The following is a 27,392-nucleotide window of genomic DNA, read 5'->3' as shown; positions in this document are numbered from 1 at the left end:
TCCTAAAGCTGCGTAACATTACTGTGAACATATTTCTAGATCCTGCATTTCCAGCCTCATCAGACGACACTTGAGCATATTGCATGAAAAGGAAACGTCAAGTTAGGCCATGTTTAAAATATTTTAATATAATTCACAATATATTACATTAGGGAAATAATACATCAGGTCTTTGAAATGAAAAAAAAATGGTATGAAACTCAGCAGGCTTTGTTTCTACAATATGAAAGGGGTCATCTGAAACAGCATTGTCTGACAGCACAGGGGTCTTTGTGTGCCCTCCAAAATCAGTGATTTGCTACCTCTTCTAGTGCTACTTCATGGCAAACATACTGTATAACAGCATTGGTTTTAAACAGTGGTTTTGGTTTGATTAAGTTAATTACTATATTGTCTTGAACTGAGGAAGTCGGCTTTGAACAATGAGGTTCCTTCTAATATGAGGAACTGAGAAAAATAAAGATCACGATAAAGTGCATTAAGCAAAATAAAGCCTTAGATTAAAACACACCAAGGATGGACAAATAAAAAAAAAATAAGAGAGGATCAAGTAATCGCACATCCTAAGCAGCTAGAAACTGTCAGTGAAATATTGCCTTTAAGTTGGCCTCAATCAAGTACAAGATGGAGGGCAGTCTAGTTCGGGTCTCCGATAAATGCTACTGTTGCACAGTGTTGCAGACATGTTGCACATACTTTAGTCTGTTGAAGCTTAACAGTTATCAAGTACCAAGGCACAACTGCTTATCGCTACGTCACGCAAGCCACAATTAAAACCGTCATGATCAACTGCTTGCGGCTTGTCCCTTCAGGGGTCGCCACAGCAGGAACGTGTTTGGCACGTTGATTTGGCATGAGCTTTTATGCCGGATGCCCTTCCTGCTGCGACCCTCCCATTTTTGTCTGAGCTCAGGAACGGCATGGCTGGGTGGAGCCACACCTGGTGGGGTGGGATTTGAACCCACGGCCGCCTGCATCCCAGCCCAATGCTCGACCACTGACCCACTAGGCCCCCTTGGTTAAAACTCGTCATCCCAAAAAGCTGGAGAGACATAATGTAGTTACAAATTAAAGACAGTATGTTTCTGCATTCTCCTTTCAGGGTCATGGGTAGAGGGTGGCACCACAAAGAAAAAGCCACATTTTTCAGACCTTATTTATTAAAGTACTGTGCAGAAGTGATAAGTCGGCACATTAGCTCACTGACTAGTGTTTTTGAGCCATTAATGGGTTTGAAATGGATATAAATTAGCTTCCTGTTTCCTGTTAGAAGACTAGCAAGCTTTGGGAATTTGAGACACTTGTCAGACATTGCTCAGACCAGGGACTCAAATATGACTACACGTCTCCGACAGCTCAGTCATTGCAGTCCCCTGTGACTAATAAACTCTCCAAGAACACAGTGAAGCCAACTGTAGCGTTTGACTTTCCCTATTTGGTCTGATGTTAACACAAAGGACACTGACCACACTTCCCACAAACTGCTCTGAGTGCACGAAGGCAAACATCAGCCCAGTGACACTTGCTTTAGTGTGAAGACGAGAATCTGCAATGATGCCGACAAACAAACCGATCTGAGCTGAAATCTGTCACGTGAAACTCAGGAACACAGTGTGCACTGAAAACAACCAAAGGAAATCTTGGGAAATTAAATGCATATAGAGTAGCTGCGTATTTTGAAATTGGCAGAGATTATTGCTGTTAACGTGAGTTCTCCTTTATGACACAGTGATACAGGAGGTCTGTTCAGCCTGGTAGAGAGGCTCTGCTCGACTGCATCTCTGGCAGTGAAAGTTGCTTTAACGCCAACGTAAAGTAGAGGGCAGCACACGGACAGAGGAGAGGGCAGTGAGGAACACAAGCCACTGAACTATGGTCTTGACCATTTCCCCCCTCTCTACATATAAAAACAAATATTTTCAGCCCCGCTGCTTTGTATAAAAAAAAAATGACACAACGGTTTTTTCTTTTTGCAGCCAGTCATGCTTTTCAACAGACACACCTTTTTCAGCGGAAACACAACTTCTCTCTTACTCCAAGAGGGAACAGTCTTTACAATCAAGGCTGACAAGAACAGCCCAAGTTTTTTTTGGTTGTCCAAGAATCTGATTATTTCTTTTTTATTTACTTACTTAAAATTAAATCTTCATACATAATTCCATTACAGTATGGTGCACTTACAGCTTTGTAAGAAAAAAAGTGCTTTATCTTTCTTTTCTCTTACCCTCATGAGACACTGAGAAAGGTTACTGAAATCTGCTCTACCATTGGTGTCACTCAAATGCTTCTTGTTGTCAGCTCATCTTTGCAGTAGAAGGGTTTGGGTTATTTACAGTGTAAGAAAGGATTGGAGCAATGCTTAGTCTCAGGAGCGGCTCTGGGTTGTGTTGATCATGATGTTGGGCAAAGCATTGCGCCTTTTCCTCCAGGTGCCCAAGTCTCGAGTGTACCTCCTAATTTGATGGAACCACTGCTGTGTGCGGGATTTGTCTGAGGCGCGGAACACGAAGGACTCCCGACGAATATCGAGCACCTCGAATGTGTCCTCACAGTCCGGCTCCGTTGACACCACGCAGTTTCCCAGACGGATTGGCTCTCTCAGCACTGTGAACTTCCCGCTGCTTTTGTCCTTGATTAGAACCAGCACTCCATCTCGAATGCTCTCTCCCCCTCCCTCCCCCTGATCTCCCCGTGCCCCCAGGTCAGTGCCCTGTCCAGAGCTTTCACTCACCCGCTGAGTCCTCACCATCAGCAGACTCTGGACATTTTGGAACTTTAGGGCTTTGCTACCCTTCTTCACCCACTGACCATCGGCCGGCTGGGACAGCTGGAGGGGTCCCTCCATGACGAAGCGTGTGTTTTCTCTTGCCCAGCCCACGGTCTTCATGGACACCTCTCGCATCTCGATGTTGATGACCTCCCGATTTTTGCGGCTGTCTCGGCGGAATGAGCGCAGAGACCAGGTGACGCCATTGCCCTCCTGCTTGGTCTTCATGTTGATGTGCTCCAGGTGGGACTCCACCCGGCTCTTGGCCTCCCGGAGGCGCGCATAGTCGGGGTGACACTCGGGAGTGACCTTAATGATGCGGCTCAATAGGAGTGGGTATTTGGTTACCCGCTGGAGGGGCGCCATAAGGAAGGAGCGCAGGTTCATTCGACGCAGTGCGGTGTTGTCATTCTGGGAAACATCCAGGAAGATTCTGTAAAGAAAGAGATAATGAAGATCAAACTCAAACATTCTTACAGTCTGTGCATGTCCTAGGAGAACTCTTAAAAAGTTGATTAATGAAAACCACAGGACAGCCCGACTCATGGGTGGGCTGCGGTTCTGTCTAAAAATATGAATCATTGCAGCTCCGCTCTTAAAATAGGACTTCTTCTGAATAAATGATAACCCACTGTCCTTCCTATTAAGAAGGATTACACAGAGAAGCTGCAGCAGAACTAGCGAGAGCTCATAAAGTAACCTTTCCACCACACAGACCAACTACAAGATAAGACCCTGTCCTATGCATTTACCTGAGCAGTTCTTTCTCCTTCTCCAGTGTGTTGAGCATGTTGACAGAGGTGGACTGCTGCAGGCAGTAGGTCTGGAAGGCGGGTAACATGTTGACGAACTCTAGAAAGATCTCTCCTATGTACACTGTCAGCAGATCCTCATCTCCCTGAGGTCAAACCACATGAGAGCGTATGGTCAGTATTCATCCGATTTACATTTTGCACCAGCAAACTGTGTACATTTTCATTGTTGTATCTAAAAAATCTGCAGTAAAATTAGTTCATATCCAAACCGTATGTGCATGCAGAATATGTACAGAGTTTATATTTGGCTCTGAGAACTTCCCACAAGGACAAACCAACCACATCACAGCAATAATTAATCATATTCTCACTCATAAGACCTAAATTCTTTCTATAAAAAAAAAACAGCATCAGTTACTTTAAATAAGAAGGAAATGGCCAAATATTTATACTAGATTGAAGAAAAAATGTTGTCTGACCAAACAATTTCATCACAAGGTGATTTAGCCGCTGTTCTGGGGCAACAATCATCACCCCCTTTTATAAAAATGAGATTTTCTGGAGCCAATCGCAGACTAAAATTTGTAGTTATATGATGTTTGAAGTGTACAGTAGGCACCTGACTTTTAAAAAGGTGACTCTGAAGGTGACTGATGTAATAGGAACAAATGCAGCACAGCAGCAGAGAGGAGAAGGTTCACCTGGTCAAAGGCCTGGTCGATGCTGTCCTGCAGGTGTTCAGTGAAACGGTCGTTGACATCTATCAGTTCCTGAACGTTACTAAAAACCACAGCAAGCTGCTCAGCTGTCAGCAGCCCAGCGCTCTGCATTGGGCAATAAAATTCCTCTTTGATGATGCGCAGATCCTCGCCGTAGCTCGACTCCGTGTTCAGAAACTCCAGGATGGCTTCTTTGCGCTCTGTGCGCAGCTTCGAGCAACGTTCGCACATGCGCTCCCCTCGCTCTTTGGAGGCCCCATCCCTCAGGCCACAGTCTGGACAGGGTCTCTGGGCCTGCCAAGCTCTGAGGGAAGCGGATGGTCTCTTCCAGGTGCGAGACAGACCTGGGCCGATGCCACTGTCTACGCGTTCAACCTCGGCTCCCCGGCTCCTGCGGTATCGCCGAGGCTCACTGTCCTCTTCCTCCCTATCATCACTGAGACCAACCACTCCACTGTCAGCACTCAGACTGCTGATGGTGCTCCAGCGGTGCTGCCCGGACCGGGTCACGCCCAGACCAGCCTGACGCTCTTCACCAGGGGGCTCTGAGCGACCACGGATTGCTGCAGGTGCTGGAGAGAGGGAGATGGGGATGGTCAGCTTAATTAGTTGATTGATTAGTTCTCATGATGTTTGGGGACTTACTGTCTACTGTAAGTACTGGCATTCCGTGGACCCTCACTTACCATCACAGCTGAGTGTCTAAACCAATCCTAATCCTACATCTAAACTCAGGTCTGACCTCATCATTATCATCATCGTTACTAGCAGCCGCTCTAATGAGAACCCATTTGACAGGTCATGTCAAAATGCTGAAACTATTTTATAGATAACCTCTGCTACTGATATTGATTTGTGTGTGTGTGTGTGTGTCTGTCTTTGTGTTCAGACAGCGAGACTGAAGCTTCATTGCGTCACCTTTCTGCTGAAACACCGGTGCTAATTCAAAGATCAATGGCTTTCAGCTTGTCGCTTCAGGGTTCACCACAGCGGAATGTGTTCCACACGTTGATTTGATGTGAGTTTTATGCCGGATGCACTTCCTGCCGCAACCCTCCCATTTTTTTGTATCCAGGCTCGGGACCAGCACCAAGGTCACCCTTAGTGGCTGGGTGGGGCTACACCTGGTGGGGTGGGACTCGAATCCACTACCTTCTGCATCCCAACCCAATGCACTACCACTGAGCCACCTGGTCCCCTCACCTGCTTTAATTATATATCAGAATAGAAAGTCATGGATGCCAAACTGTTTTTTGGTACCAAGGAAAAACCATTGACTCTTTCTAATCAACATGTCCTTTATCTGCTGGAAAGAGCAACAAGGTCACCATTAACATATGCCATATTGACTGATGTCCTTTGGCCAGCTGTCAAAAGGCTTCTGTTATCAGCAGTATTAGCAGGGGAACTGTGTGTATAGTGGGGGAAGTGAGCAGTTTGTGCAAAGGCCAATGAAAATATTTAGAGACAAGCATGACACCAAGTTGCAGATCCTGTCAGCTCCGACAGAACCTCTATTATAAGACAGTGACCTTGGTTTCTGTGTTCGTGTTGATGAAACAATTGCTGCTCATAATCTGTCACACAACCTCCTCCTTTTTTGGGTTTGTATCATTAAATGTTAGAAATGTATTTACTCCCACATAATTTATCCAGTCTCAATTAGTTATAAACAGATAATTATATTTGCCAAAAGAGATTTTGGTATTGAGGGACTTCAGTTTGGTAGAAGAGCATCTTAAAAAATGTTCAAAGTGACACACCACCTATTGTACATACATATTTCTAGTGAGAAAAACTAGTCGTAATAAGACCTCTATGATGTATTTTATGGCTACAAAGAAGCTGTTAGATTCCTGATGTTAGTGGTGGCATGAGTGTCATCTTAGCTTTGGTTTGGAGACTCCACATTCTAAACAAAAAGGCTGCATATTAAACACAGAGGGAGGTTCTAACAGAAAAAAACAAGGTAAACAGGTGCATTATGAAAAATGTGGGATCCAGTGTTTCTAGAGCTTGACTCAAACTAGGAAATACAAGTCCAGCTAAGTTGTTCATTGTTTTGTTCATGTGCTTTTGCAAGTCTTCCCAGTGTTTGGGTTTTTCAGGTACAATGACTCTGTTTAATTAAACTTTTCATTGAAGTCAAACAGCATTTATGTGTCTGCAACCATCAGCCAACGGGCAACAGAATGAGATTATAATCCAGATGCACATTAAACTTGGATAACTTTCATAGTGGATTTCTTTACAGTTGTATAACATACATATAACATATTTGCCCCAAAGTTGCTGAACTGGACTTAAAACTTGCTGCATTACTCGGAAACATGCTACATATGCACAAAGTGACATCACACACGTCTTACCACTGTCTCTGTCTCTGTCGCGGTCCCTGTCTCGGCGGTGGCTGTGGATCCGGGCGGCAGCAGCGATTTTCATCTCCAGCTGTTTCCGCTTGGAGGCGTCGGCTGGCATGGGGTCGCTGTAGTGGGGTCGGAGGCGGCACTCGCGCTGTGCCCTCACAATCTCAGCCAGCTCATAGGCTGCGTCTGAGCTGGAGCGCCTGCAGCCCAGACCGGTGTGCTGCCGGTTGGAAGGACACGTGTCAGTCAAATGGTCACGTTGCTATAGCAACAGATGAAAAATGGGCAGAACTCTGAGTAGGTAAGGTGAGAATGATGACAACAGGGATGTGTGTTTGTGTCTCTATGTGAAGAGTTTTTTATGATGACATCATTACATAAATGTCTGTCATCTCTCTGATCCCAGCTTTCAGAACTCACACAAATCCAAATTTCATACTTAGATGCAGTATTTGCGTCTGCCAAGTCTTGTACAAGACTAATCAAAACAAGACGTCATATCTAAAGATCTGCTTTTATCGCAACTTAAAGCTGAAGATGAGTTGAGTCCCCTCAGTGACAATTCAAAGCATCTCCTGGCCTTTTTTTCTTTTTTAGGCGAAACCTGGAATTCCCCGACACAATGCAGCTTCCTGCATGGACAATCGCTCCTCATGTGGCTTTTACATTCCTTTTAGGACCTACCAAGCCCCTGAGAATTGACCTGAGTCGGAAAGATCAAAGGTCACTGCTATGACACGCAGCTCCGCACCCCATAGAAACATCACCCGCATCTATTTCTTGTCATGATATTGACTTTATATCAACAATTATCTCTCTAAATCTTGATAATTCCTTGACAGATACTTGTGACTGAAAAGCACAGGAAGATTTTCATTGCTCTACATTAGAAGGCGACATGATTTACAGCTTGCAGCAATCAAATAAAATAAAGGAGAATAATTCATGTTCCGCTGAATTTTCAAACAGCAGCCTTTTAGTTTTGGGGTGCAGCTGTAGGCTGCGATTGAGGATTCAGAGTCAGAAATAAAGGCAAGAAGCCAACTCACCTCGACATTTGTTCTCTAAAGTACCTACAGCCTTATAGCATGCGCATAAGACGCGACTCCATGTCAATCCAGCTCTTCTGTTCTGCAGATGCACAGAGACGAGCACAATGCTAGCTGCAGCTGAGGCTGGTTTTAAGCTGCAGCCAGAAATCAAAAATGAATTGCCCGTTGATGAAGGGGGACTAATCCTTTTCTTACTGCACCCTCAGACGACGGTAGAGCACTGCATGTTCATTCCTCCCTCAGCAAATACCTCTGCATCAGTGTGTGTGAGTTATATGCATTTGTGCGTGTTTGTGTCGCAGTCCCCTTGCTTGTCCCTGCCATCCTCTAAACCGAGAAATCTGTGTTTCTGTACATCACAAAGCGACAATGAAAAGTGCCGTGCGAACACTCACAGAAGACACATTTAAGACATACAAGAGAAAGAAAATGAAAATCATTCCTTACGCATTCTCCTGCTTCCTCTCTTCTTTCTCCTCCTCCTCCTGCAGGCGTCTCGTCGCCAGCCTCAGCTCTGCAGGCCGTTGCCGACGTTGCCATGGCAACGGCGGAGGGCTGACAGTCGGTCGAGGGGGCGGTGATGTCACAGCCTCCGTCCTGATCACCTGACAGCCTGACGGGGGCCTCAGCGGAGATCTCTGCACTGCAGCTGGTGTAGAGAGGAAGAGACGAAAGAGGCGGAGGTACAGAGAGGCAGAGGTATGGATGGGGGGGGGGGGGGGGGGGGGGGGGGGGGGGGGGGGGTTAGTGAAATGGAAGGACAGGGGAGGAAAGGAAGTCAAGATGAGGGAGAGTGAAAGGATGGTAGGATGAGGAGAAGGGAAATAGAAAGAGAGAGGAGAGCAGAAGAAAATGAATAAGGAGGGGGAGAGGAGGGAAGGAATTATAATTCTGACAGAGCTCTTTTCATTCCACCTCACTCTTCCCTCTCTCACTCGCGTCTCTCTGCTTTGTGCTGTGTCTTCTTCCATCCCTGCCACCCTCTCCTCCCTTTTCTTCATTCTTCTGTCCCCCAAACATCCAAATTAATGCCCTCTGACACGCCTCCCACCCCCCCAGCCCCTCCTCAGGAGGACAGTCATTAGACACATTAGTGGACATTAACACCTGAACCCCTGGACCGCAGGGACACTGTCTGGACACAGCCAGACACGTGGACGCATCCTACTTGTGCCTCATTCCTTGCACTGATACCTGGGGACTTGTTCTTGCAGTGCACACCGCAAGTAATCTGAGACATTAACTACATTACAATTACACAACACTCAAATGCAAACAAACACTAAAGCATGCCTGCGTTCCTATACATGCATTTGGAGCCTGTAAGTCTTACAAAGACATTAATCTGGACCAAAGTGTGTTTAACTCACATCTCACATCTCACTGGGGGCCAAAACCTCTTCATTCCTCATCCTTCCCCCATTTACTCTACACTCAACTCCTATACGGGCATAAAGATGTCCCACAGTTAATCGAAAAATAATTATAAGCCCGGCTGTGGGGGATCTGGGGCAGATGAATATGCCAAGACGTTACAAAGCACACAGTCCTGGCATAATAATGTTATGGTGAACATGTTGCCAGAATGTCTATTTACACATCCAGCACAAACTAATGCAACGTGGTTATTAATGTCATTAATTTCTTACTCTCCTTTTAGCTCTGTTTTGGTCTTAACTAAGTCCTGAACTTTTCTCAAAGCTTTTTTCTTTTTTTTTACATTTCTTGTAGTTGGATCGATTTATTTAACATGCATACATCTTTTTTTTTTGGTGTTATTAACAACAGAACTGACCTTCATATTCCAGCAGGCATGTGTGAGAAATATGTTATTGCAACCACTGGAAGGAAAAAAAATATGATCATATTTTGTAATACTGTCTAATTAAACTTTGTATTTTGATTTAATCTTAATCAATATTTTTTAATTTTGCCCAAAGCAAAAATAAAAAACATACATGTGCACAAGTCAAAAACATAAGTTTTACCATGGGAGAGATCAATCCAGCTATGGAATAACTGAAATTTACTAAGACGATAATGAAATTGACCTAATTTGAACTAAAAGTTAAAAGCTTAATTTAGCAAAAGATAAACTATATACCTGAATCAAAATGTTATTTTAACTTCCAGTTGGAAATTTACCTACACCTAAGCTATTAAGTTAATTTGTGTAGTTTTATACAAGGACACTTTCAGCATTTTAACTACTTATACATAAGCATGAACACAACCAAAACAGGTAAATGTGACGGGTAAAATGTCTTGTTTTTGTTTGCTATTGATCCTGGCATAATTCTTTACCTGACAGAGGCCATACATACATTTGCAATTGGTGATACTGAATGATGGGCTTCAATGTAAAGTGAAATGCGGCGCCTGTTTTCTTTCATCTCTCTGATCCCATCCACAGCAAATTGCTATGAATAAAACTACCGCTGTCAATGGAGCTACAGCATGTTTTCATTTTATTTGTCTTATGCCGTTTTTGCTTGTTAATCAGAAGCTTTAGCTATAGTTTATTCAACATGTTCACATGATTAAGTGACTGTACGTATTAATTAAAGTGCCCAAGTGTTACCAGAACGCAAGGTGACATTCTGCTAGTTTTTCCATCACACAATGTTACATATATATTAAAATAAACATCGGTGGACAGTGACTAATTCCATTTGTAGAGGCGATCTTACTTGATTCTGATGGTCCAACTCCAAAGATGGTTGGTATGACGAACATTGCACATTTCACGTATTACACCTTTCTCAACTTAGACGATAACGGACTAATTCTACAATACACGTTTACGAATAGTAATCTCATAAATACGTTCACGAATCAATTCCATCAAACAAGTTTCTCAAAGTGACTCCTAAATCCTCAGAACCCGGTAAGAAACCGTGTGCCCCCTTTCTCTGCTACCTTGTAACAGTTCCAGTTTCCGTGTCTCTTGTTGTCCATATCTGTTCCTTCCAATAGCTGAGCTGAACTGACTCTCTTGTAACAAAACATTACTAATGCATTGTTTCCTTGACAACTAGTTTAAACAAACAAAAAAGGTAAACTACAAAGGCAACATCAAAGCCATATGATGTCATTAATGACATCATCAGTAGACTGATACATATACTTAATGTAATTAACCTTACATTACACACCTGGTTGGATTATACGCATTTGTTTAAGCTCTGTTTTTTTTTTTTGAGTTGTGCTTTGAGTTGTATTTCTTTTTATGTTATTGTCACTCTCGCAGATGCAGTTTGTAAACACAAAATATAAGGAGCTAGTAAATAGCAATGTACTATTATGGATTAACCTATTGTATGAGGAAGTCTGGAGTGGCAGAGAAGTACGTTAGAGTGGTGGAGGACATGTATGAGAGGTGGAGTTGGGTCTGCATCAAGGATCAGCTCTGAGCCCCTTCTTGTTTGCTCTGCTGATGGACAGGCTGACAGATGAGGTTAGACAGGAATCTCCATGGACTATGATAAGTACAGATGACATTGTGATCTGTAGCCAGAGCAGGGAGCAGGTGGAGGTCTGCTCTGGAAAGCAGAGAAATGAAGCTTAGCCGCAGCAAGACAGAATACATGTGTGTGAATGAGAGGGACCCAAGTGGAACGGTGAGGTTACAGGGAGCAGACGTGAAGAAGGTGCAGGACTTTTAATTGTAGTGTAGTACTTGTTGAGGAAAAAAATGAAAAACATTTCTCCAGCACCAGCTTCTGTCTTTCCTTAGCTCGAACCAACTACACAGCTCTTTCTGGTCACGCCATTTCTAGAAAACGTAATTTCCCACGATCCCTTCAGCACACTTGCACATTTCATAAACTGCATGTAATGAAGAAAACCAACACGGCGGATGAAACATCGGTGAATGTCCAAATTAAACTGGCGTCAGTGTGGTGAGGAGGCAGTTATAATTAATGGATGCTTTTGAAGATGCAGCTCTAAAGTGCCCAATCGGTTTCCACTTAGACAAACTGTCATTGAAGGCCTTTCCTTCACAGTTATTAGCTGTCACACCTTGGATGATGCATGAGAACTAATAACCTGCAGCTTAATTCATCAGGAAACCGCTGTACGTCAGGGATCCTCGCTCAACACTGCATTGTGACACAGAAATTAGCCTGTCTGTCATTTTTACTGATGTATATATCACTTCAATGAATCCAATAAATTTTTCCGGGGTGTGTGCATCAAATGGAGGCATATTTATGAAAAACCTTAAATACAGTGGATACATGCTTCACTTTACATGCTACACATGCTAGTGCACCTATTGCAGTATCCTTCTAGTCTATAAAACCTTCCCAGGTGTAATAAAATGAACATTACTGTAATATTGCAGCCATGCTGTATTATACTCTGTATGCAAGTCTGGCTGTTTAATACACTTTTAGAATTATTGGTGGAAGTCAAACACCTCAGGGTGCAAAGATCACACAGAATATTGGATGTAAATGTTTAATTAATAAATCCTAAAGTACTAAAACATTCACAGAACCTGAGGATGAATTTGAATAACCAGGGGGCGCACAGTGTGCTGCATTCTTGTTTCCCTTTGAGATTAAAATAATTCCTATGGTTTTCTGACATTTATTTCCGTGCCATCATCAGGTCAAAAAAACAAATGTAATTTTATTCTGCTTCATCTGTACTATGTGTACTTTAGTTGTTTCAGACCGCAGCTCCGCACTTACTCAGACTGAGCAGGAACAGTATATACACAAAGACCAGTTATTTTTTTGCTGCCTTCATGGAGCAGAGCCTCAAACATCCATCATCCTTTCTTGCAGTGCAGACAAAGGAATAACAGTGAGTGCAGAGCCCTGACAGGCAGGGAAAGATACTGACTATTGCCCCTGTATCAAAGCCTGCAGGGGGGTGGAGTTTCTATTCTTCTATAGGCCTTATCAAGTAGCTTCTCTGTGTTCAGGGTCTTATAGTTACACTGCATGGAGGCCTGGACCCAAATGGCACCACAGTTCTGTACAACACACCCTCCTCTTGTTTGTCCTTGATCAGAATGATCCACAGTGGAGTATAGCCTGCATTTATTTAGTCAACAACTGACACTGATAGAAAGAGACAGGGAAACGTTAAGTCTGTAGGGACAGTGCCAGTCTTCCAGTCTGTCATGCTTCATGCCAGCCTCCCGCCCTTAGTTTTGTCTGCAGAGCCAGCCCAGTTAGCTCCGACAGCTGTTATCACAATAACTGAGATAAATCGATAACACAACAACACACATGGGCTTAAACAGATGGACTCAAAAACACTGATGCATCTCTCAAGTACTGCAAAGCCCAGGCATTGAAGTGCACAAGCATGCACTTTCCTGTTAAACACACACACACGCACACACACACACAAACACACACCTCTGCTGCTGTGAGCTTCTACAAGTCTCAGATGATGTATGATATACAGTCAACATCTGAAATATTAACTGGATTTAAAACAATATGGTTAACGGTCAAATGCACAGGTGTGATTATAAATACAGTGCAGCACAAACAGAGAGAGAAATGAGAAATAATCACAGAGCTTTTGTTCTCGTTTATCATAACTGAGACTGGGTTGTATTTAAACGCAAAAGACTTTAAAAACTCCACTATGATCTTGGATGTAATGAGAGAAGTAAGTAAGTAAGTAAGACTCATAAGTAACTACAGCACTGTAGTGTGAAAGTACTCAATTACAAGTAAAAGACTATATATATATATATATATATATATATATATATATATATATAAATTTGTCAGTAGTAAGCACATACAGCCACACCACCCTCTCCTGCCCCCATCCCAGATCCCAGACTAACCTCTTCTTAATGAGATCCAATGCAGAACCAATAAGACCATCCTTCATCTTATAGATTTTGGCTCCATAGCTGGATAGGTCCGCCCCCTCCAGGAGGAGCGCTGGGCAACAGCTGGAGGGTCGTTCCCAATTCTCCCTGCAAAGAGGGAAGGGCATCGATCCAGCTGGCTCCAGACTGCTCCTCCTTCGTCTGGTAAACCCGTCATCTCCCCCCGCAGAAGCGCCTCTCATCTGGGTTGAGCTGGCTAAATGCTGCAGGGGGGAACGTGGAGATGGGCCTGTGCGAATGGGAGAATGTGTGCTAGTAACCAAGTTGGAAGAGGAGGGGTCAGATTCTTCTGAGGAAGTGACAGTCTGCAAGCCTTCACCACTGCTTCCTGTCCTTTCAATAATGCTTTTGTCTCTATACAACTCCTCAGGATCCCTCCTTTCCACTCTGTCTCCTTCATTGCAACTTAAATGAGGGGCAGCCCGATCAGAAGTAGGTATGATTTTACTGTCTGGTGCTCCTGCATCTTGCAGGTCAGCCTCAGGTTTTTGAGATGCCACAGAACCTGCAATGGATTCCTGGTTCTGCCTCATCTTCTTAAACTCCTCGAACGTAGGAATATACAGACGTCCCATGGGAGGCCTGCGGCGCTCTGGTGCACAATCAGATCCACTTGTGTTACCTGCAATGTGGTCTGTTGTGTAAGATGTCTTAACCAGTTTTGGGCTGGATGGAGAGCTGTGGACGGCCAGGTTAGGGCTGCTGTTCTGCCGCCGGAGCTGTAAGCGCCTCAGGACCTCCTGCTTGATCTCCTCGGGGCTGGTGATGCGCATTGCACCCTTAGACCCAGCAGCTGCTAAATTCACACCCTCTCTTTCAATGGGTGCAGCACCTGGGGACACCTGAGGCCGCAGTGGGAGGGGTTTCAGATGTTCAACAGCTGACCTTGCACTCTGGAGGCGCAGCTTCTCTCTCAGGCCTTTCCTTGCATCCAATTCATCAATGCCACCTGGAAAGAGTAACTGGGGAAACAGTGGTAAATCCTTCCTGGGCAGCCCATGTCGAGGGTAAAACACCAGGCTCTCTGGGCTGGGCACCAGTCCATGTGCCCCCACCACAGATCCATCTGGGGGCCCATTGTACCAGTGACTAGTGGATGTGTAGCGTAATATAAACTCACTGTCCATGCTCCTGTAGGGGGCAGGACTGAATGTGCACAGACCAGAGTCTGTCACAGTGTTCCAGTTGAGGTTCTCCATACTCCTATAAGGCCTCCTGCCATTGCTTCCAGTGTGAAAACATGAGCCTGGAGCCAGCCCCTGACCTGGCCCCACCCCCAGAGGGCCCTGCCTGCTGGAGTAGTATCTCAGCCCCATGTTTGTGAGCAGGGTGCTGCTGTTACACCTGGCCATAAGGGGAAAGGACTGCCCCTGAAGGCTCGAATAGTGAGGGATGCTGGGTCTGTGTTGGGAGAAGGAGGACAGGGGGTTGGGGGACAGGGACAGGTTGGCGATGCAGGGCTCCATGTCTATGATGAGGTCAAGGGTAGAGATGCAGCCAGGTGGAGAGCCTGCAGCAGAGGTGGCAGAGGTGTAGTCACATGATAGTGGAGCCTTTACGTCTGGCATGGCTGTGGGCTGAGTGAGTGGCCCTCAGACGCACGGTCAGCAGGTGTGAAGATCTGCAGCCTGGAGACATGAAGGCATATAGATATGACAAGTAAAGATGACAAAGACAGAGCCTTATGTCCTTTTACATTTTGAAAACAACATAAGCTGTAATTACATCATGTCTGGATAAATATGTACTGGAATTAGTTAAAATCCTTGATTTAGGACCACAAAAGACCACAAAATGTCTTTTTTGCACATTTTTGCACCAAATGTGCAAAAAAAGACCACAGATTTTGCACATTTTATCATTTAACTGAAAAAAACAAAAATATTCTTATCAACATAGTAAAACTCAAACTAAACTCTTCAATGATCAGTGTGAACCAGAACTCTCTGCTCTTCACAGCTCATCGGACAAAGTGGCTTTGGCCAGATTTGTCACAGGTTTTCAGTCATGGAGATGGCTGCAGACACATACTGAACTACTGGACAGGTCTGGACACGGAGACACCGTCTGTGAAGTGTGGTTCCTTCAGTAGAATAATCACATTCATTTGATATAAATGGCTCCCTGTCTAACCCCTCAGGCTTCTTCCTTTTTTCTTTCTCTGCAGCAGGAATAATAATGGAGGGATTATTACCCTGCTTGTCAGCGTATTAAAACATGAGGCTGGGAGATGGAAACAGAGAGACAGACAGTACAGGAGGAAGAAAAAAAAGGAGAGAGAGCGAGATGGTAAGAGACAAATGAGACAGAGGAAATGAGAATGAGAAATGGGGCGTTCGCACATAGGCACATCAATTTCTGAACTCCACTATGTGTCAACCAAAAGAGAATAGGTGAGGAGGGACCTTTAAAGTATATATCCACCTTTTGCTAAAAGCAAAGTCATGTTTTGCTTAAAAGTCTCATTAACTTAATATGCATCAGCCTGTTTCAGACATGGTTTTCTTGATGATTTGGAGAAACACTCGTTTAGGTTGTTCAGGTTCTGTTCAGTTTATTTTTGGAACAAGGCATTTTTCAGGTTGTGTAGTGATTCATTTTAATTTTCATTTCAGTTTATAATTGTTTTCCATCCCCCCAAATTTCACTTTAGTTTCAGTTTCAGTAAAGTAAAATAATTTTCCTGAACACACCACAAGACTAAGCACTAAGCTGAGGGGACAGTAATGAAGATAACTGCTTGGCCGTCTGGTTCTGCTCTTTCCTTCTGACTAATCAGATAGCCCGTGTAGATTAGCCAGGAGCCGAGGGCTGTCCGGGCCGCACTGGTTGCACTGCAGCTTTCCCTCTGTAATGAGTACAAATAGCATATCAACCACTCCACCCAAACACCCATCATCTGTGTTTCATATTCGGTCTACATCCAAGTCAGCTGTGCAGGGTTACGGCTGCGTTTATGACTATGATGATGAAGCAGGGACTCAGAGGGCTCATCCTCGATGCATTTGGTGAATAATAAAAGCCAAATCATCTTTAGACTAAAATGCTCCCCAATGCCAAGGCACGCACAGGCCGCAGCACTTCTCTGCAGCTTTGCAGTAATAGATAAATCTCCATTCCTGGCATGCCAGAGGTAAGCAAGACTGTGGCTCCCTCCAATCTCATTTGTATAAGGTTTATTACATGAATAGTGCTCCAAAACTAAAACCTTGAATATTAATTTGTAAATTTAAAGACAATCCTTTTAACACTAGAACTGTAGCTCATTGGAAGTCTAAAGAAATTCTTTCAGAGGAAACAAATATTTATCTTACCAATGTTTAAGGTCGAGGCCAAGGATGATTTTTGTCATTGCTAACAAATCCCATTTAAGGACCAAAACCCACAAACAATAATTTTAATGAAAGGTATTGTCTGTGAATTTAGATATTTTCTATTTGTCCATGCCACACACGTAGCTGCGTTGTAGTTCAGAAAGTATTAAAAACACATCAGTGAGGCAAACCCTCAGGCCCACATACTGTAGAGGATCCTGCTGCCTGAAACACTCCCTATACCAGAAATGTGAATTATTATTATTATTATTATTATTATTATCAGCACTTTTTACTCCTGTTTGAAAAACACTAATGTCAAACCCCTGAGCTCACTGCTAACATACGGAGTTTAGCATGTCTACTATCTTGGTGTCATGTAATACATTTTTGTAGGTATTTGGTCTCAGTCCCACGACAAATGCACAAACTGAAACTTGGGCCTGATGATGATGCTAGATGAAAAGTAACCGGACTTAGAATTCATTCCGAGAGTGACGTGAATGCTCGCAACAGTTCAACATAACCCATGAATCAGTGGTGGAAATACAGTCCCCCCCAAAAAAAGCTGTCGTGATGAAGAAAGAGGAAATGGCGGGGGGTCATCAAAGTTAACACAAAATGACCCCAAGAGTGATGCAAAGGTGGCTAAACTCAAACATCACAATAAAGTAGTTTTACTCTCTAATCTGCAACATTTTGCACCATCTAATCAGATGTGAAAGGAATTCATTGCCTTCATTTTGGTACATTTTTCCACCATTTCTCTGCATTAATATTTGCTTTTAACACTTTTTAAACTGTCCTCCACATGCTGTTTAGTAATAATCAGTGATACCACAGATTTTATCAGAAAAGAGGAGCTCACGTGGTCACAAGTCACTTAAACAAGTGATAAGTTTGAAAGCTCCACATGAGCATTTCTCAGCTTGCCTCTAAATGATTTATGAATTAAGGTACTGGGTAAAAGTGACTGGAGTGACTACATTAGCATCTTAAGGTGCCTGGACTTCCTGAGTAATCACCTATTTTGTTTAGCAGACACAAATATGCGTGTCCACAATTTAGATTAGAGAAAAAGCGCTGATATGTATTGAGTTTAATTAACACGAGTGTGTGTCTGAAAAGCAGAGAGCATGCTGCGTGCTCTCTGCCTTTCTCTGCTTGGATTACTGCCAATATAAAGGCCCTCTGGAGGTCTGTGATCTGTCTACCCTCCCTGCTACGGAGCTGACCCAGGGATAACTCATGCCTGACAGCAGGGTGCTAAATCAGCCACCATGTCCCAACATACACAGGGGCTGGTTTCTCCAGATATGATGGCTAAGTGACGAGGGGAAAAATGATTGTATTCACTGTTTGAGTGTCTCCCTTATTAAACATGCTGTCAAAATCTCCATCTTAAAAAGCCAGTTTGTGCATTACTGAATATTTACATTTTAAAATAATTGTCCAAATGGTTGTGGGTAGATTTTGTTTTGTGCACTTTTGAATTTTTGAACTTGATTCAATCTTTGGGGTTTATTGGAACAGCAACTGAGCCAGATTCTGCTACCCCGAAAGCTCAAAGCACTGCAATTTGAGAAAAAAAACATGCAAATAGACAAAACACAAGCAAACGTACAAAAACAGCTTCACCAATTTGACAACGCAGGCCCAGCATTAAGGAACGTGCACCAAAAAGCCACAACACAACCAAATTGAGAAATTTAGATGCCCCTGGAAACATTGCCCCTGACAGTTGTCTACAACACTTAAAAGTGGCGGACATTTAGATTTTTAAAAGTATTTTTAGTTGCTCTCAGAGCCATTTCAATTTGCATAGTTTTTCTCCAATTGCAGTGCCACCGTACATATCAGGGTTGGACCTCACTTCAGTTAATGAGTGGGGACAGAGTGGTCACCTTTACACCCCAAATCTATTTCAATAGGTTTCTAGAGTGATTTTTTTCAGATTCAGGTGCAGCTTCAAGACACACATTTCAGTTTTCAGTAAGATCATTTCAGTATGTATTAGTCATTTATTACCGAGAAGTTATTCTCATTTTCTCTGATTCGCTCCACTACAGGGACCTACAAGCCACATCCAACTATAATTGACTAATATAAAAAGAGATAATTAGTTTAATGACCAATATGATTAAATTATATGAGGACAGAGCACTGATCCCCAACTTGGGAGTTCCAAGTGGTTCCAGGATTAATCTGTCTGTCTTCTTTAATACTAAATGTTTACACCCTGAAAGTCTTCAAACAAACAAAACAAAAGAACTCATAATCTGTTGAGCAGTGTTTTAACATTTTAATTGGCGACAAGTGAAGATTTCTGAACGTAGTGATGGCTTGAAGCATTTTATCTACTTAGCGGGGGAAAGAAGAAACAACAGAATAATTGTATCTTTTATTGTTGAACGTTGTGTATTTAGTGTACAGTCTATTATTCCAAGTTCTTAGCACTTGGCTGTAGAGAGAGGACGACTGCACCTGTCTGTGCATCCTATTAGAAGTGTGTGTGTGTGTGTGTGTGTGTGTGTGTGTGTGTGTGTGTGTGTGTGTGTGTGTGTGTGTTTGCAGACACATCCGTGTGTTTTGTGTGGGCCTGTTTCTGTGTTTCGATACGAGCACATCTCCGCCTCCTCTGGAAAGAGGTGAGCATCACGTTGCTGGTATCAAGTTTGGAAAGAAATCCTGGTGTTACAGCCAGCAGTTCCTGCATCTGCAGGCAGGCTGCTTGCCAGTCTTCTAAACTTACCCCATTTTAATCAAGCCTCTGTGCTGCTTTTTTTCCACCTACAGGTCATTGGCTTAGATCCCAAAGTGCCCAGCTTCCTCTGTGCAGTCTTGTAGAACAGAAGATCTGTCTGGAGCTTCCGCCGTGCCAGGCAGACGTGGCCCTGAGCAACAAATATATATATATATATATAAAAATAGGGCAGGGAGAAATGCATATCAATCAATGAGCTGCATTTTCTAAAGATAAGAAACCACCACAGAGGAGAGTCTGCCAAGTGCTGCTGTTTTTAGATTCACAAGGAACCACAGTGCAACAAAGACCTGAGGATTGAATAGCAGATGTATCCTAATACTGTAAAACAAACCATGTCCTCCTTTCACAAATTGAATTAGACGTTGAGTCAATTACATAATTAGTGTTGCTCTGTCAGACGAGAGTAGCAGATTACAACAGTCATGCCAAGAGCTTGTGTACAGTACGTGTTTGTGTTGAAAACAGGAAAATAGAAAAGAACAATAAAAGAATGAAGAAGAACAATGAGCTTTTTTTGTGACAAAACAAGAAAATTGAATACAATTAACATTACTTAATTGCTGTGTTATAATCAATACATTGATATCAAATTACATTTTAAAAGATCTGGTGCAACAATTTTATGTGCTTTATCCAATTGTCAGGTAATTGCTCGAATTACAATTTTAAGTACCAATCTTCATCTTTAAAACTTGATGAGTAAGACAAACACTGTGAACTTACAGACCAAGATTTTAAAGTAAAATCATTGTGAAGCAGCATTTCAAAATGTGGACCTTCAGTCTTTCCAGGGAATAAAGGAAAGATTAAAAGCATAACGAATTCCAGACATAACTAGACAGCAGTCATGAATGTAACGTAGGACAGTAGGCTGAACGTAAAACACAAGACACTGAATTGTGCATTACAGCAAAAGCTCAAAACCAACTCCGACGGAAACACCGCTGCGCAGGGACGATTAATAACACACACGCACACACGCACACACACACACAGAAAGAAAGCATCCCACCTTGCCTTAAAACCCAGCTTTCCCACCAAACTTCATCCACCACTTCAACATCTTCAGCCACATGAAGAGGAAACCAAGTAACTGTTGTCATCCTAAACTCAGATTGTGGGATTTCTGACGTCAACATCCACCGTCTCCCCTCCCCACCCCCACGGGATGCTTGGATGGAGACTGTTGTGCCTGCATCATCCAAAAGCTTAGACAAGTGGCTGTCACATAGAAATGACCCACCCATCCCAGGAGTGCTATATGACTGACAGTGCTTCCACTGGATCCTCCTCTTCTTTCCCATACAAGGTCCTGGTCCTCTGTTTCATTCATATTTGATTCGCATTTTATTTGTCGTCACCAACTCTGTCAATTCAAACCTGACTTTAAGCCTTTCTACTGAATCACTTCTGTATTTTCAGCTCCACTTTGGGAGACACACTGGGAGAATGTGCCTCTGTCAGCCTTCTCGCTGAAAGAATAACCTCGCTCTGGCAATCCCACTGCAACTGAGTCTAAGAGGGAATGGAAAAATTGGTAGTGACTGAAATGACCCGTTTTTTTTTATTTTTTTATTTCATTTTTTCCTCTTTCTATCTGGAAAGTGTTTAAATCACTGAGCCAATTCCCTGCTGTTCCAGTCTGTTTCATTCATCCTCTCCTCATGGGCACTTCAGAACCTCTTGGACTATGCAGAAGTGTGTGAGCAGACTGTGCAGGAATGTCTCATTACTGATCTCAGTGTGTGTGTGTGTGTTGGAGACGTAATGTCTTTTAGATCTTATGCAATTGTAGAATAGGTGATAATAACAAGCTGTGGAGTTTTAGACACCTTCAGCGTTCCCTGCAGACATGCAGGCTCACGTCTCTATTTGGCCCAGTTTACGCACGTCAATACTGGCATCTAAAATGGCATGAAAATGTCACCACTTTATCTTCATCATTTTGTTGTTTTTAAACTGAAGTCAAGTCTTCGTTCTCTCACCAGAATCTCTCTTGGAGCCACAAACAATCCAGCAGTGAAAGAGAGAACAATAGAAGAATATGGGTGTTACATTACAAGTGTTCTACTGTATAAAATGTGTTGCCAAAATGTACAGTTGGGTGCAAAAGACTGCATGGCCTCAATTTAAAATCATCTTCAAAATATGCATTAAAATGCGCATTCAACTATTATGAATGTTCCTCATCATAAATTAAAATTAATTTCTATTCAATTTATAAGGGAAGTACAAATGTTTGCACTGATATAATAGTCATTATTTTACTATAACCCTTTTTATATACTCTTGACCATTTTTGTTACTTTAACATTTGCAGTATCTGAATGCGCCTATTAATATGTTATGTTTAGGGTTACATTTGAATCATATCTACATGCAGTTTCATTGTAGGAGCTTGCAGACTTAACTGATCATTGTTACAAAATTATTGCAGGATTTGTTGCAATATTTAGTGGACTGCATTACCTTACTTTGCATCTTCATGTATATGAGAATATAATAAAATCTATAGTTCTGAACATACAGATATACAAATGTTTGAATTTACACCCACTAGTGTCTGCAGTCATCACAACTCGTTTAGCTTCAGGTTCATCTTAACACTATCTAAACACCTTTAAAGCCTGGGCGGTTCACCTTCCACCGAAGGGTGCTGTGGCTCAGCAGGTGTCTGGATCTGAAGCTGTGCGCTGTGTTTGAATGAAAGGCAAGCTAACGTTAGCACAGCTGGAGGGCACGGCAGGAGAGCGACACACTTGCCAGAGCTCGATGTGAAGCCATGACAGGAGAGGACACACACTATAGGACAAACCCCATGCCCACAATAAGCCAAATACATTTGAGTTTGTCTAAACCTCCATCCTGCCCATTTATCCTCATTTTTCCAAATTAAATTGCAAGCTTTTTTTTTTAAAATTGTTCTTTTAGTCATCAGTAGTGAGAGTGTGATGTGTAAGTGTTTGCTGTGTTCTCCTCTGCATTGACAGTGACATCAGGTGTAACAATATCAGACAATGCTGCAAAATTCTTACTGTAGCTTTCCTCAGTATACTTTGACTAGAGAGCAAAAACAATGCTCAGCGGAGCTTTAAGGCCAGTTTAATGTAGTGTAAATTGATTCAGAGGACGGTCTCATGGTAGTACTACAAAGGTGTGGGTGTGTGCTTATGCATGTGCTTGAGTGTACCAGCATGCTGCATTTGCAACTCAGCATGTGGCAGAAGATGGCAGACTGCTGTCCACCCACCGTGTTGCTGGCATGCAGTCTGGATTCAAGCGACACTGGCTGAAGAGATATTTCACTTCACAGCAAGAATGAAAATGCCGACCACCAGCGGACCAAAAAACAAACAAACGAAAAAAAACCCTAAAACACGGCTGACTGGATTCTCCTTATGAGCCCCTGAAGCCACAATAAAAGCTGCCTGTAACAACAGTGGCTTACACTGTGCAGAGAGGGAGCAGAGTGTGTAAATGTAAAGCAGTCAGGTGAAGGAAGAAGCTGACAAAAACAGCTCTGAAGTCATAGCTGAGGTCATTTGCAAAATGAACACTATCATTGCCTGTATTTCAATGTCACTCAATTCCATTTGCATAACATTTACATGTAGTTAATACTGTGACATGTTGAAGCTTGTTACTAGTTATTAGCTTGTTATTTCATGTGGTACTTTAACAGTTCACCTCTGATGTAAGTGACACTCCAGCTAAATTCAGACATGTGTTGTTAAGCTGCACCGATGATTATGACAAGTTTGTTTGCTCCTTCAGCATCTGTCAGCTTGAATACAGTTGCCCTTAAAGTACCACACACACACACACACACACACACACACACACACACACACTCTTTCTCTCTCTATCTCTCTCTCTCTACAAACTACTTCACCAAAATCCACTTTTTCACCATTTCTTTTTATGTTCAGTATTTTGCGCTCTCTGTTATTTTTGGCAGAATATTTTGAACAGTAGAGTTTCAGTGCTTGGACACAGCAACAGCATAATGATATATCTTTTATGAGTGAAGAAATACAGTAGGTTTGGGTTAAACGTAGCCAAGTGGCACTGAGAAGTTTATTTAGAAATAGTATTTTGGCAAATCAGGTTTACAGACGTTAATCACCCAGACCATTGCCTTCCCTTATCCTAATCCCCGGGAAAACCTAAGCAACAGTTCATCCTCATAACAATTCCAAACATAACTCAAAAGCACATTATCCCCAGTTTCGTATAAATAATGTGCCTGTCTGTTGGCTAACCTGTCGCCTGCTTCTCTCTGCATTAGTCATCTATTATTTCAGCAGAGTGCATCTTTATCACTGTGAAAGTCTGTTCCCATAAAGCCCCAGTTCTTCCAGCTCATTCTGGGCTCAGCGTTAGTCTATTGATCGAGATGCTTATCCGCAGTGTCTTACATAAAAAGACCTGACCGCCATAATCATTATATATAGATTTTTGCACACAAGTAGGATTTGTGAGGAAAGGAAATTTCTCCAGGAAACCAACTGTGTTTGTCCCAATATTTTCTGAGGGATCAAAAAACTGTATTTTAGTATTAAACACAGAGTCAAATGCTATTTTCTGTGTCTTATACTTGTTGTACATTGATACTGTAGTGCTGCCAAACATAATAAGGTAACTGTAATAAATTAGTGGATCAATTGAAAGTAAATTACTGATAATTAATTGTGTAATTGTCGTTAATCAAGTAAAAAGATCCAACTCATTGTGGTTTTATTCTCAAGTTTGGATATTTACTTGTGTTTCTTCATTTTATGGTATATTTTATAGTATATTATAGTTTTTACAGTATTTATCTTTTTGATTTGATTTTTTTGATAACAGGAATTTGACACATTTTACAAGCTAAACAATAAACTTACAAATAAAAATGTATTTCATAATGAAAATGTAGCTGCTTTGGCTTCCAACAGCTGGTCCAACTAAATCAGTCTGCGTTTGAGACCATGTAGTTGTGACACACAGACACACACACACACACACACACACACACTCTCCTGTCACTAGGAGGATGAACGTAGCAGAGGGCAGAGGGTAAAGTACTTGCAAATCAGTGGAAACTGTACCTTAACTGTACCTTAAGGATCCCTTTACTTACTGGATAAGACAGAATGCAAATTAGGAAGATGAGGAGAGATGGGGGGATAATGAGGTAATAAGAGAGGACTATGCAAGGAAAGATGGATTAGGATGAGGATGAGGATGAGAGGACTTAAAAAACAGACATGGGGGAGAAACAGATCATCTTAATGAGGAATCTACAGAAGGCCCATTTGCTCATAATGCAGCCAGCAATAACAGTTCTGGCAGAAGTTTGGATAACAGGTGCTTCTACATCAAGGGGAAATGAGGGTTACACCAGAAACAGCAACCTGGGGTTTGGCATAATGTGGGCGTCAGGGCGTCTGTGTGAAGCCCAAACATTTGAGCCTGGACATACACATGTGCTAGAAAAGTAAACCAGCTGCTCCTTTCATCCATCAAAAGGTTTCTAAAATTTATTTAGTGAAATGATTGAACATATATTTTGTTGTGTTTTTCCATTTTTCATGTTAAGTTAAATACAAAAGTCCAAGAAGCTCCTCCTTCATACTGGTCTGGAGTTCTCATTGTGTTTTCTGTAGCGTGAGTACAGATCGATCAGAGTTGATCTTTAGCCTCGACTAGTATTAGATTTAGACTTTAATCTCCAGCCAAATTGTTATAGTGGAAATGCAACTTGTGGGTAATTTGGGAGTCCAGTTGGAACATGGAGGAAGAATAGAATAATTTAAAAAATGAAAATAAAATCGTATTTTTTTCTGCGTTGCACTGCATCTTAGATCCATATTCTTAAACTGTCCTTTAGTGTGATAGATGGGAAATTTTCCAATTTAACGGGTGAGAATGAGCTTTTAAAAATCTCAAACAGAGAAAAAACAGCAGATCTAAAGACACCTAGAGGAAATAAAAACTAAATGATGACATCCTCATTTTTTGTGAACTTACCAATACAACGTGGATATTTATCTGCACAATAAGGGTTTGTGGGGCTTGTGAGCAGCTACAGATGTGTCTGCATGCTTCGTGTTTTCCACAATCAGGGAGTGTCCAAAGTTGAAAATGATTGCCTTTCCATTTTAAGCTCCTACTCAGTTCACCATTAGCATTCACCCTGAGTGTAACGCACTGGGATCTGGCTGATCTATATTAGGGAAAGAGGTTGTAAAATGAAAAATGGAAAACAGCTTCCAGCTTCCACCACGCCTGCATACAGATGCTAAGGAGTTACTTTAAAAAGGCAACATTTCCATTTTTCTTCCATCACACACACACACACACACACACACACACACACACACAGACACACACTCCCCACCCACCGCTCAAGATTTCCCATCAGCTTGTGAAATTTGGGTTAATGAGGCACCACCCGGGGGCACTGTCAGCAACACCTCCACCAGGGAGGGGAGGCGAGAGATGGGGTGGGGGCCTGCATTGAGCAGGGCAACATCAAAAGTGCAAGTGGAGAAGAGTGCATTTAATTAAGCACAATGACTGCGGCATGTGTATGAGCTACAAGTCTCCAGGGAGATGAATTGTACAGTCAAGAGAGTTTACTACAGAAGCTGAGAGCTCAGCTCTGCAGGAATGTGAGACGACAAAATAAAATGGACTTATTGTTGTTGGAAACAGTCCTGAAAAAACAGACTCTGGGCAAAAAAATGCATCCTGCTCATTTAGACTGCAGCACTGGCACAACGAGGACCCTGAGTCAAAAAGGCCTACAGCAGCACATCCACAGCCTCACAGCTCATTGTTGTTTGTTACACTGAAATCAGGGGACGTCATCTTGTGATCTGTGTCATCTGTTAACCCGTGTTTGCTATCATTCAATTTTGTTGAAGAGGAAGAAAAGGGAAAAAACTAATAAGATATATAAGGATATGTACCCACAAGGATCAGACAACACTCCTCTGACCTGAAGTGGCAGCAGCACTGACCTACTGTGGCAGAGCTTCTCGTCATGATATGAAAGAGAAAAAGGAAAAAAATCACAGCTAAGCACTTTGCACAAGTACCAGCAAATACTGTGAAGTGGGAACTGTGTCAGTCCATAGATGTGAGAGTACTGATGCCCATTCAGGAACATTGCTGTGGCATTGAAGATAGTCGGGGGGGGGGGTGTTGAGGGGAGATACACATCTCCCTTCTCCGCACATACATGAATGGGGACAAACTAAAACATTCTTATGTCATTTCTAGACTTTTCTGACTGAAAGGATCCAAGTCTGAAAATACGTAAAGCGATTCCATTGGTGATATCTGTAATGGTCAGAGAATGTCATCGTTGTTTCATAGCTGCTCCGTTTGTAAATCTCTCAATGGCCTAAAAAATGCTTTCTGGGTCCAGTTTGTTTCACTTGATCAATGCAGAAGTTGCAACACCACTGTTGGCCACGATGCTGAAATTGCTTCACATCCCAACGCTGATCCTGCTCAGTCAACTCTTCCCCATTAAAGAACTAGGTGCAGTTCAAAGGCTACAAACAAGTTAAGTTTGTTGTGTGGCAGGAAGCAGCACCTACAAATCACCCTGCACTGTTGTGTCCTTTTACTTCTGGGGTTCCAGGTCGGCTCAGTCTCATTCATATTTCATATGGAGGTGGAAATGTTGCAGATGAATTATAAAGGCAGCCGATGACCTGAGAGCAAACTCCCTGCTTTTTTTGCATGAGATTTTCCATGAGCGGACGAACAGATCTGCACATATTCAAAG

General features: G+C 42.6%; 1 protein-coding gene across 5 annotated transcripts in view; it reads right to left on the bottom strand.

Annotated features, from left to right (window-relative positions):
• Positions 1-112: 112 nt before the first annotated feature.
• arhgef49 (Rho guanine nucleotide exchange factor 49) overlaps positions 113-27,392 on the bottom strand; it is a 50,683-nt gene continuing 23,403 nt past the window's right edge. For 2 of the 5 annotated variants that reach the window (XM_067516806.1, XM_067516807.1), the window contains 7 exons: positions 19,595-19,736; positions 13,481-15,156; positions 8,107-8,308; positions 6,611-6,869; positions 4,224-4,813; positions 3,520-3,665; positions 113-3,200 (listed from right to left, as the gene is read on the bottom strand). In XM_067516806.1, coding sequence (XP_067372907.1) covers positions 2,366-3,200; positions 3,520-3,665; positions 4,224-4,813; positions 6,611-6,869; positions 8,107-8,308; positions 13,481-15,096 — 3,648 coding nt within the window. In that variant the 5' untranslated portion in view covers positions 15,097-15,156; positions 19,595-19,736 and the 3' untranslated portion in view covers positions 113-2,365. The remainder of the gene's footprint in view (positions 3,201-3,519; positions 3,666-4,223; positions 4,814-6,610; positions 6,870-8,106; positions 8,309-13,480; positions 15,157-19,594; positions 19,737-27,392) is intronic. The other 3 variants (XM_067516810.1, XM_067516809.1, XM_067516811.1) reach the window with 2 other exon arrangements.

The sequence above is a fragment of the Channa argus genome, chromosome 9 (genome assembly GCF_033026475.1).
Source record: "Channa argus isolate prfri chromosome 9, Channa argus male v1.0, whole genome shotgun sequence".
In the NCBI taxonomy this organism is placed as follows: Eukaryota; Metazoa; Chordata; class Actinopteri; order Anabantiformes; family Channidae; genus Channa; species Channa argus.
The sequence above is the reverse complement of the archived record's forward strand: the minus strand, read 5'-3'. Positions and strand labels throughout refer to the sequence as shown.